At 39.4% G+C, this 12724-nt stretch overlaps 1 protein-coding gene across 1 annotated transcript in view; it reads right to left on the minus strand.

The window, feature by feature from the left end:
• The window catches only part of LOC121328037 (dynein heavy chain domain-containing protein 1), a 75017-nt gene that overhangs the window by 13676 nt on the left and 48617 nt on the right, over window positions 1–12724 (minus strand). The window contains exons 18-19 of the mRNA XM_041272488.1: window positions 11459–11550; window positions 9574–9723 (exon numbers count right to left, since the gene is read on the minus strand). Coding sequence (XP_041128422.1) covers window positions 9574–9723; window positions 11459–11550 — 242 coding nt within the window. The remainder of the gene's footprint in view (window positions 1–9573; window positions 9724–11458; window positions 11551–12724) is intronic.

Genomic DNA, 12724 nt, shown 5'->3' on the forward strand with positions numbered 1-12724 from the left:
TCTTTTTTATAGCGAGGTGACCAGAACTGCACACAATATTCAAGATGAGGTCTTACAAGTGCATCACTATGTACGCATCCAGTCTAGGCTGGGGTGTGCCGTGGAAGGGCAGGGGAGTGCAAGGGGCATGGAACCCCCCATGACAAGTGCTCCATATCAATATTTTGGAGGCAGTGTTTCTAGCCATGAATTTTTTTTTGCAGGTGGCTCAAGGGACCGTGGTGGACTTTATAAACCACCAGGGTGGCCTAAGGTCTCCCAGTCTCCATTAATGCTCTAGACGCATGATCACCTCCTCTCCCTGTGAGCAGAACACCTCCCTGGGGTGATAAGCCGGACAGTGGACCTCCTCTCAAGGGGAGTCCCCAGTGCCTCAGAATGGAGGTTTCACCCAGATGTGGTGAGCCTCATTTGGCAACGATTCAGGAGAGCACAGGTGGACCTGTTTGCTTCCCAAGATTCAAGCCTCTGGTTCTCCATAACAGGAGCCGGGGACCTGCTGTCAATTGATGTCTTGGCACATCAGTAACCAAGGCAGCTTCTGTATGCTTTTCCGCCACTAGTCATGCTCCTGGCAGAGCAGGTCGTGGCGGACATTGTGGCATTGAGACCCATGGAGCCTGCAGCTCTGGGTCTGGCCCCTAAACGGCGACATTTGAGCTGTCTAGGGTTATCTAATAGAGTTATAGACACCCTACAGAATGCCAGAGCGGCAACCATGCGTTCCCAGGATTGTTACAAGTAGGGCGTTTTTCAAACGTGGTGCTTGCCCGAGGGTTTTGATCCCATGACCTGTCCCATGGCAGTGATACTGCAATTTTTATAAGACCTATTTGATGAGGGGAAATCCCCATCTACATTACAGGTCTATTTGGCAGCCATTTCAGCTTGCCATACTAAGATTGATTCAGTCTCCACTGGAGCTCATTTCCTAGCGGGACATTTTTTAAAGGATGCTCGGCTGCTTCGGCCGCCTATAAAGGACAATTTTCCTCGTTGGAGACTTAATGTGGTGCTTGAAGTGCTTATGAAGCGCCCCTTTGAGCCCTTGCATTCAGCAGAGCTGAAATATTTGTCTTTGAAAGCGGCTCAAAGTGGATTACAGACACAGTTAGAACTGCCTATGAGCGAGCCAACTTGCCCCCACCAGAAAATCTACTATATACACAGCCACCAACAACAATGCCCTAAATAGCATCATTGGATCTCACGGCTTCAGCAAGAGGTTCAACTGCTAGGGCAAAGAAGTGGGTAAAGGGGGCATCCCTCCCTCTTACCCCTATTAAGTGAGAATTTATCTGATAACATACTGTTAGTACATACCTCAGCCTGTGGGTTAGAATTTGAAACCAGATTACATTTTTAAAGCACTGCAAAAAGAAATCCTCACTCCAACCACTTGCTATTTTTTATTTGCTTACCAAAAATAATCATTTAGAAAACATCTCTAGTTTGTGTAGTTTTTATACTTGCTGTCTGTCCCGTCTCCATTCTGCTTGAATGGCTAGATGTCGCTCAGTCAACTCAGTGGTCTAATAGGCTACTGTAGTTTCACTGTCAGTCATTTCATCCTGTTCTGACAGATATTGACTGAAGCAGCGGTAGAATGCCTCATTATTTTAAATGACTGACAATCATCAAGACCTGCACCGACTGTGCATTTTCATTTGCCAACTACAGCGCCTGTCATTCAGAGCGCCTACTTTGAAATTAGCGGGTTATGGTAGAGGTAAGCTTTTGCTATAGGTATATGGTGACAGTTACTAGTTTGATTTGAAAATGAGGTGCAAGTGGAAAATACTTTATGAATATTGTGCACAATACCCTGACAGACGGCTGAAGTCTCTGCAGCAGGATGAAGCGGGCCATCTGCCTTACCTTCCAGTGACTCTGAGTCCAGCTATGCTGAAACACGAGAGGGGCGGAGCTCAGACTCTGAATAATAGTGCAAGTTAGTTTTGTTCAACTAATGTTTTGTTCTGTGCATATGGTATAAAAGTCGGTGTAATACTGTGACAGAAAACAGAATGATTCTTGGTGTTAACCTTTTACAATTTTTCCTTTCTAGTCCGATGTCGGACCCTGTCCGACATCATCAAAAGATCTCTAGTTGTTTTTTCTCTCCGGAGAAAGCAGAAAAAACCTTTCAATGGCCAAGTGAGGGCAATAGGAGCCGAGAGAGGCCGAAAAAAAGGGCAGTTCTAAGCAATACACACACAGTCCCTGAGTGCCGTGTTTGTTTGTCTTTAATTGTTACCTGTTATTAGTTGCCGGCTAACATGTTCCGGAGCTGACACCAGAGGCCAGCACTAACCCTGACACTGCTGCACCTGTAGCACGATATATTGTATTTGCACCACGAGCGCTACAGCACTCACCCAGGAGTGGTGACCGTGTTTGTATATTGTGGATGTGTCTATTATTTGGGACTGCAAACCCGTTTTATAGAACAGTGCAATACACATTGCTGTGCATTGCCTGGGATTATTGTTTAAAGTCATCAGACCTGGATTACAAAATAAATTAAATTTTTTGATTGGATTATCACTATCTGTCTCTTCCTTGAGCACTGCATCACTCCTACACCTGTACACTGCGAACTGCTTTGCCACAAATACGCTTTTATATGGTCCGGTTTCTGCGGTTTGTTTGAGATAATTTCTTTATGTGTGCAGGATCTTTAGCTATATGTATAGCTCCGTTGTGACCAAACGTTATTTTAATTAGAATGTTGGTAACCATGGTTTTGTTGCATGTTGAATACGATAAAGGGGTTTCACTAAATGAGACGTTTCTCAATCACATTAAAAAGTCTATTTCTTTTTAAAGCACAAAGGTCGATTTCACCCATTCTCTGCTTGAATGGAAAAATATAAATCGAAAAAACAAAAACAAATTCTTTCAAAAATTATTAATTATTAAGTGTCGACTTGGCAAAAAAATTAAAATCGAATAGTAGCAAACCTAGTTTTAATGGCTGCCAAGACTTCTTCAGAGGAAATCACGGTCTAAATCTGAAAGTTTTGGAAGGGAGATATTATCAAAATAACCTTTCACTGAATAGCTACATTGAGACCAGTAGAGGTCTTTGTACAAGTTGTGGAAGGTATTATTGATTAAAGTCAGGTCGTATTGCAGTAGTGTTACTTGGGGTCTGTGACAGGAATATAATGAAGTGTAGATGTAAATATCCCTCCTGACCTGTGAGGGCGCTAAGTAGCGAAAGGGGAAGTCTTTGGATAGGCTGGGCTGACAGCCTATCCAAAGATTTCGCATCCCAAAGCCTATCCCAGTGTTGGGAAGTCGGTCAGCCTGGAAGAAGCCAGGAATGTATTGACCCGGCAGGTAAACGATGTAGCAGCTACATACAGGCAATAGAGACAGCTGCAATCGTTTACCAAGGTGTCATGCATGATAGCATAAAGTGGACAGGGAATCGTAAATCTTTTCCTTCACTTTGGTAATATAGACTGGAAGGACTGTGGGAGAAAGCTGTATAAAATATATTCTTGAGTGTTTTGTTTGTTTGTTCGTGTCTGTTAGTAACTGTCTGTGTTTGTAGATCGCCAGACAGCTGACACGTATTCGGAGCTGTCGCCTTGGGCCAGCACAAAAACCTGATCAACACTGCACTATAATCACTAAAAAGTAAACTGTTATCACCCACCACAAGCACTATTGCACGCACCGGGATTGGTGACCGTGGCAACTATTGTGGGGCGGATAAACATGTGTTTATTGTTTGGGCTGCAATCCTTGTTTTCTGTTCTCCGGGTTTTACACATTGCCGTGTGGGACCGCAGTTTATTATTTGGTCACCGGCCTGAATTACAAAAATAAAGATCCCTTTTCTGAAACGGATTACAGTTTCATTGTGTGTGATTATTTCTGCACTGCATCACCTCTGCACCTGTTTCTAATCAGAACTTACTTCGGGGTTTTCCGTGAATCTTGTTTTTCATTTCAGCTAGGGCGAACCAATCACAGGTGTCAGCAGCATTTCACGAAGGCAACTTCGTTTTGTTCATTCAAAGCTGAAACAAACCCCCGTAATATGCTGGCATGTGATAATGATTCAAGTGTCATTGCTTTTCTGGTCCAAAGATACTTTAAATCAATGCTTTACAGTATACCAGTTAGCTATGTTGAAGAGGCAGTGTCATGCCCTTGTTTGTAGGTATTTCATTGTGTCACACACACATGCACATGGGTATATGGATATGGTAATATATGATCCATTTATAACCTGTACAATAATAATAATAATAATAATAATAATAATAATAATAATAATAATAATAATAATAATAATAATAATAAATAGAAATTTTCCTGAATGAACGAGCATGTTTAGACATGGAACACAGCAAACATGGCATTACATGGATTTCCTTGATGCTCGTGACAAAAACTCGTTGTTAAAGATCATAATTTAACAATGAAATATGGACGAATCAGTGAGAAAATGTGTTTCATTTTAGTTTTTATTGCATTACAATACAATTGATAAACCTGTTGCTTTGACCATGAATTGCTATCCCATGTCTCCCAAGTATAACAATCTATAAACATATATATATATATATACTGCTGCCATTAAATTCGAGAAAGTTTTAATGAATGTCGCCTATTGTCAAACTATTAAAACACAACGCGTAACTTTCCATTTACGCTGTTTTACACTATGTTTATAGTAGCGAACCTCAGTTCCCACAGGCAGGCTCCTCACACTGGGCGAGGCAATCCACACACAAACAGAGGGCAGGCGCGAAACCGGGACCTCTCCCACTGAAGCATAGCGCCGATACCGCTGTACAAAAGAGCCGGCTCCTTTGCAAGGAGCGTATATCGGGCTCATGTCTTTGTGATTACGTCACCTACGAGCCCTGCTGCTGCCCCGTGCACGCTACTATATATATATATCAGGGTGGCACAGCAATGTCTTAATACTTGTTTTTGGGTGTACGTTGGTTCAGACGGTAATATAGCTGTCATTAAACACCAGACGGAGACGCATAAGATTGTTTCAACAGTGGTTTTCATCGTCATCCCATCACTGGTGCGATGTTACGCATATGGGACAGGAGAAGCGAAAATCGTGATGATGTGGGAATTTAGGTTCAGATGAGGCTTCGGCCCTTTGCTTATATGCAAACTTATGGAAACTATAATAAGATCCAAAATGGAAAATTACCTATATGGTAACAGGGTACTGGGAGACAGTCAACATGGTTTTAGGAAAGGGAGATCGTGCCTAACTAACTTGCTTGATTTTTTTGAGAATGCAACATCGATAATGGATAATTGCAAAGCATATGACATGGTTTATTTAGATTTCCAGAAAGCTTTTGACAAAGTCCCGCACAAAAGATTAATTCTCAAACTGAACGCAGTTGGGATTCAAGGAAACACATGTACATGGATTAGGGAGTGGTTAACATGTAGAAAACAGAAAGTACTGATTAGAGGAAAAACCTCAGAATGGAGTGTGGTAACCAGCGGTGTACCACAGGGATCAGTATTAGGTCCTCTGCTATTCCTAATCTACATTAATGATTTAGATTCTGGTATAGTAAGCAAACTTGTTAAATTTGCAGACGACACAAAAGTAGGAGGAGTGGCAAACACTGTTGCAGCAGCAAAGGTCATTCAAAATGATCTAGACAAGATTCAGAACTGGGCAGACACATGGCAAATGACATTTAATAGAGAAAAGTGTAAGGTACTGCACGCAGGAAATAAAAATGTACATTATAAATATCATATGGGAGATATTGAAATTGGAGAAGGAATCTATGAAAAAGACCTAGGAGTTTTTGTTGACTCAGAAATGTCTTCATCTAGACAATGTGGGGAAGCTATAAAAAAGGCTAACAAGATGCTCGGATACATTGTGAAAAGTGTTGAATTGAAATCAAGGGAAGTAATGTTAAAACTGTACAATGCACTAGTAAGACCTCATCTTGAATATTGTGTTCAGTTCTGGTCACCTCGCTATAAAAAAGATATTGCTGCTCTAGAAAGAGTGCAAAGAAGAGCGACCAGAATTATTCCGGGCTTAAAAGGCATGTCATATGCAGACAGGCTAAAAGAATTGAATCTGTTCAGTCTTGAACAAAGAAGACTACGTGGCGACCTAATTCAAGCATTCAAAATTCTAAAATGTATTGACAGTGTCGACCCAAGGGACTTTTTCAGCCTGAAAAGAGAAACAAGGACCAGGGGTCACAAATGGAGTTTAGAAAAAGGGGCATTCAGAACAGAAAATAGGAGACACTTTTTTACACAGAGAATTGTGAGGGTCTGGAATCAACTCCCCAGTAATGTTGCTGAAGCTGACACCCTGGGATCCTGCAAGAAGCTGCTTGATGAGATTTTGGGATCAATAAGCTACTAACAACCAAACGAGCAAGATGGGCCGAATGGCCTCCTCTCGTTTGTAAACTTTCTTATGTTCTTATGTTCTTATGTTCAAACCCTTTGCTTCGATAGGTCTGACACGGACTCGAACCTTTGGATCCCTGCTGTTTAGATGGTGCTTCATGTACAGTCAAGCTAATTACGTGTGTTTTTTCTTGGTACTTTTTGACCGTTTTTGCGCTGCTTTGGATCTCCGTTGTTTTTTTGTTTTTTTTTTTGTTGAAGAATACAGATTGACTGGACTATTAAAACCACTCAGTTTAAATGAAATCAAAGGAAAGACAGCTATACAGAGGACTGCAATCAACATCCGGGTTAGATCAAACCTTTTCTTTCATTTTTTCTGAATGGCCATTCTGATTTTTCATTGGATTCTGAGTTTTGAATATTATTTCATGGAACTTTGCTTTTTGGATTTGTTTTGTTTTTCATGAAGGGGTCTGAACTATGGTTGAAAATGATATTTGAACTAAGGTTAACGCTTTGTTTTATTGACAATCAATGTGTACCAGGTTGTATGTATGTGGTTTGTTTTCTGAACTGTGCAATATGTTCAATGGTGCATGTCTGTATTTGATTTGAAAACCTGTTGGTTAGATTAATGATCTTTACCGGTTTACATCTTATTGTCGACATGATTCTTTGCTGATATACTGTTTCGCGTTGTTTATGTGCATATGGTTTCTATATCCTTTTCATGTTCCAGATTTACTTCTAATAAACATTTTTTGAGTTAAGCATATTCCTCAGGCCTCCTTTAAATCCCTTTTATATGTAACTTATTACTTGCTGTTTCCAAAATTTTTGAATGTTTACTTATGGAATCAGTATACGCTTATGGACTAAGTGTCTAGTAGTAATACTAAGAAAGTTTGTTTCACTACTGTAGTGTTTACACTACTGCAGTGGTAGTAATATACATTCCTAATTTAAATACATAAATGTATAGGAAATAAAAAAAGGTATGATTTGGGGCATATTTCAATTTCTTGAGTGGTACATTTTCTTGTGAAAATGTAAAAAGGCCATCAAAATGCTGGGACATATAGTGAAAAGTGTTGAATTTAAATCAAGGGAAGTAATGTTAAAACTGTACAATGCATTAGTAAGACCTCATCTAGAATATTGTGTTCTGTTCTGGTCACCTCGCTACACAAAGGATATTGCTGCACTAGAAACAGTATAAAGACGAGTGACCAGAATTATTCCGGGTTTAAAAGGCATGTCATATGCAGACAGACTAAAATAGTTGAATCTATTCAGTCTTGAACAAAGAAGACTACGTGGCGACCTAATTCAAGCATTCAAAATTCTAAAAGGTATTGACAGTGTTGACCCAAGGGACTTTTTTGACCTGAAAAAAGAAACAAGGACCAGAGGTCACAAATGGAGATTAGATAAAGGGGCATTCAGAACAGAAAATAGGAGGCACTTTTTTACACAGAGAATTGTGGGAGTCTGGAACCAACCCTGTAATGTTGTTGAAGCTGACACCCTGGGATCCTTCAAGAAACTGCTTCATGAGCTTCTAACATCAATAAGCTACTAACAGCCAAACGAGCAAGATGGGCCGAATGGCCTCCTCTCATTTGTAAATTTTCTTATGTTCTTATGTTATTATCTAATGACAAAACAGCAGAGGGCTATGGTGATCCCTCAGCCAAATCTTTAACATGCAGCAAACGACACAAATTATCCAAAGCAAGTCCTTTCATAAACCCATCTGACTGTGGTGAATTAGGGAGTGAATACATGAGTTAAGTCGACAGACTAAACATTTAGCATACATTTTTATATCTGCATTCAAGAGAGACAGCGGACGATAGCTGGAACATTCTAAAGGATCTTTCTCCTTTTTCAAAAGGAGAGATCAATGCAGACTTCTAATCTGTGTGAAAGGAGCCAATTTCTAACAAATAATTAATTCACTTTAAAATGAGTTGGCCAATCTATTTCCATAGTAAAAACGGACGTTCCGGCAGCAAACCGTCCAATCCTGGAGCAAGGCCCTTCTTCATTACACGTATAGCATCCTCCAGCTCCTGTAACGTCAGAAGCGTGTCTAGCATTGAAGCTTGAGGAGATAATTGGGGTAATTCCAGGGTGTTCAAAAAAATCATCAATAACACTGATGTCTACTGTTGCCTCAGATGTGCAAAGTCGAGAGTATATATAAGTTCTTGTTTACTTGCTCTGGACGGGAAACCATCCTTCCCATTGTGTCTCTGATTGCATCCACAAAGGTAAATTGTTTTGCTTTTGTTTTAAGTGCAAAGCCAACAATTTGCTTGGCGTTCAGCATGTTCATAATAAAGCTGTCTAGATTTATGCAAAATATATTGTGTTTTATTTCTAGACAGCTTTTTATGTCTGGCTTTCAAAAGCACGTAAGCTGTCCATCCTGGAGTTACAAAAACTGAGTTCAATTGCTGCTTTAATCTGCTGCAGTCTGGAGTGCAGCAGATGCGAAGCATATGAGATTGTACAACTTTGAATGTGACATTTCATTACCTCCCATAGAGTATGGTGGGTCACCTCTGAGGATAAGTTAAGTGCCAGGAAGTCTTCCAAACTCTCTGTTAAATGTTTAACAAAAGCTTTATCCTGTAGAAGTCTTAAATATTAAACCTCCAGTGCTTGGTCTGCTTTATCTCGGAATAAAATTGAAAGTGTAAGACATAGGGGCATGTTCCTAGATTAATATAGTTTGGAAGTCTGTGGACTTCACAAACCGCAAAATGTTACAGGATACTAGAATATCACCGATTCTGCTGTATGTTTTATGACTGCCGAGAAAAAAAACCTATAATCACATTTAATAATTGAGTAGTTTTAGGAGAATGTGTGGCTGAAGGGTGAGAAGTGTCTAATACTGGATTGAATAGCTGATTGAAATCCCCAGCCAATATAACAGGAATATTCACCAATGAAGCCAATGTATGTTTCACCTGGTCGAAAAACTGTGCGTCAATGATATCTGGTGCATATAGAATGGCAAGTTTGGAGTGTAGCTATTTTTTACATAGGCAATAATGTATATTAAAAAAAAAATCTATCTGCAAAAATCTAACCCCCCGGAAACAAAATCCTTGCTACGCCACTGTGTAGCATCATACAGAAATAATTTTTCCCGCCCCCATTAGTTCCACTAACCACAATGCCCACTGCCTCCAATGATGTCTGTGAGGACATGGGGCCCACTCCTCCACAAAGGGGCTGGGAGTCTTAGGCAGGTGCTGGCCACTGCTTGCAGGGCTTCCAGATCTCCATTGTCCTCTACGTGTCCACCGTACACCAGAGAGCCTGCAGTGGGGTAAGGGTGGAGATATGTTACCGATAGAAAACTTTTTTTCTTTTTTAAATCATAATATATAATCATAGTAGGACTAAAAACAAGCAGGTTTCATGTCAAAATGTAATTAGGGTTAAATCTTAATTATGGCACCCCTATGTTTACAGTGGTTTTGAAAAAGTACTGTAATTTATTTAATACTTACACTGCTGAAACTACAAAAAAGCCTGCCAGTCGTCGTAATCACAGTTGTTGAATGTTTTGTATTTAGTACTTTTTAAAAGCTGCTATAATTATAACAACGTCATATTTAAAAAGTCGTTTTAAGGTAAGCTTCTTTTGAGTAATACTTTAACATAAAACTTGATTAAAACCAAGACGATAAACACCCCCTCCTAAAAGCTGTGCATACAGACAGGGGTATTAGAGGGTCCTCTTACCTTCCTAGCTCAGCCAGAGAGGACAGCTTGTGAACAGCAGAAAAAAAAAACTTCATAATCACAAATGTAGTTGGTGCACACATGTGCCCTCACACAGGGACTGGTGCAGTAGTGAATATCCCCTACGGCAGCCAATGGTTCCCAACCTTTTTGGAGTTTTCCCACGGACCACTTGCCACGCATTTTTTCCCAGAAGCATTTTTAAACTAATTTGTATGTGTATATGTGTAAGTACATGTAGAAAGTAACATATTTATAGAAAGTACCTAACTTAATGAGCTTCCAGTTCATCAAGGAATGTTGTCATTTTGTGCATTGAAAGTTGCTGATGTCAAAGTTCCTAGTTCTTTTGTCATTTTTTTTTTTCACAATCCGAATGCTTTGTAGATAAATAGCATCTAAATTTTGCAGGATTAAGAGTTTTGTTTGACAAAACCTACTGACAAATAATACACTGGGTCTTGGGTCATCCTTAGATCCAGTAAATGCAAATACAAGTGCTGGTCCCCGCAATCGTTACATTGTGTAGCAAATTTATCTATTTCTAACACAACTTACTGCACTCACTGAGTCGCCAACTTCGCTCGATGTGCATATAAAAAAAACACCGGAATACAAACATGAGGTGGGTGGGAAGCAATTTGAAACATTTAAAAATGATTGGAGAGTTTACAGGATGTTACTTATCACTTCTGGTGAGCTGTGATGTCTAATTTAAACGGGATGGGTACAGCATGGTCAATTTATAGCATTTTCGTTAGATATGATGGTGTCACAACAGACTGTACACATTATTTACAGAAATAATACCAAATTTAATTTTGGTATATAGTCTTCTGAGATATTAAACTCGGCTGAATAAACCCATATAATAACATGGAGCTGAAATCGACCATTCACAGTCATACAACGGTACAGTTCACAAGTCAAGCAACAAATATAGCCTCTTTTATTTTCACATTAACTTCTGTTACTATACGCAGCTAACCTTTCCAAAAATGTATAATATAGAAATAACAGGTGGTTTTAATGGTTCAGCCAGATTGCGTTTCTTTTTTCCTGAACAGTGAACACAAATAGTAGAATGAGCATGTATCAGAAAGATGTATTTTGGGTGTTGTTACTCTCGGACCACAGGTTGGGAACCACTGCCTATGGCTACAACAGAATCACCCCATGATACAGTTACAATATAATTTTTATGCAATGTACAAGCACACATGCTGCTAGAAAAGAGAAAAATGCTGCACCTATAAAGCTGTGGGCACTCTCTTTTTATTCACATGACATAATATTGGTTGACCACCTGCTATGTACTCCAGTGCCTTTCCTGTATTGTCACACAACCCTTTAATTTTTTCTTGGGCATCAAGCACAGCAAACAGGTCCTCCTGGGTCCTAAAGAGAGACAAAATATGAGTAAGCGCAACTTACTGGTCAAACAAAATTTGGGTTATACCTGTCTCACCACAGCACTCCAAAATTCAAATGATTGAATACTCATTTTAAATATAATAATAAAAAATAAATAACAACAAAACAGCACAAAGACAAACACTCAAAAATTATACAGGGACTATTTAAGTTTTTAATATATTTACAAAACTAATACCAGTATACCCTGGCCACATCTCACAATGCAGTGGTTATCCACATTTGTATGATGAAACAACAAACAACTGGGAATGGGGCATTTATTTTCTTATAAAAGGTTCACCATGGTAATAATGCAGTTTACCCATGATTTTCCAATGGTTATACTATGCATTTACCATAGTTTACCATTGTTTACAATTATTTATTATGCTTTACTATACCTTACTGGGCTTTAAAATGCTTAACTATGCTTTAACTGAACTTTATTGCACTTTGCTGTGCTTTTATTAAAGTTAACCCATTGTTTTTATAAATATTGTTTTAAAAGACATTATTGTCTTTTGTTTATTTAGAAAGCTTGTTCGCTTAAAACCCAACACTGAGAAATGTTTATATGCAGGGTGATTTATGAACTATGCCCTGTATGAAAAAAACAAAAACAGAAAAGGTTTGAAGTGAACTCTGCCATTGGCCTGCCACGTGGTAATTCTTTGATTGCGGCTACTATAACTAGACTTTGTTCAGAATATTCATGGGAATTTCAGTGTACCTACTTGCACCGAATAGTCAACTAGTCACCCTCAGAAGCTGGTAGTCAGCTAATCACACATCACATGATTGTGAATTAATTGTGAAGTATGCAGTTTCAGATGGAGAGAAGTGCAGTTGTGGTAGCAATCCATTAACATATAATTGACATTTTAGAACATTAATAAATAAACATCTTTGTTAAGTAGTTAACTAGTATACTGTTTTTACCTCAACTATTCCTTAAATTGGTAGTCATTCTATCCCTGGTATTTACAGTATAGTGCAGGGCAGAGTCGTAACTAGAGCGGGGCAGCTGCCCTGGGCACAAAGCCATGAGGGGTGGTGTAACAGGGGAGATCTGTGCTGACTGTCTGGCACATGCATGGTTCTGCAGGAAAAGGGCAGTAGCCTTGTAAGATCCGCCTGTCAGTCATGGCGATGACAC

This window comes from Polyodon spathula, chromosome 15 (assembly GCF_017654505.1).
Source record: "Polyodon spathula isolate WHYD16114869_AA chromosome 15, ASM1765450v1, whole genome shotgun sequence".
Taxonomy (NCBI): domain Eukaryota; kingdom Metazoa; phylum Chordata; class Actinopteri; order Acipenseriformes; family Polyodontidae; genus Polyodon; species Polyodon spathula.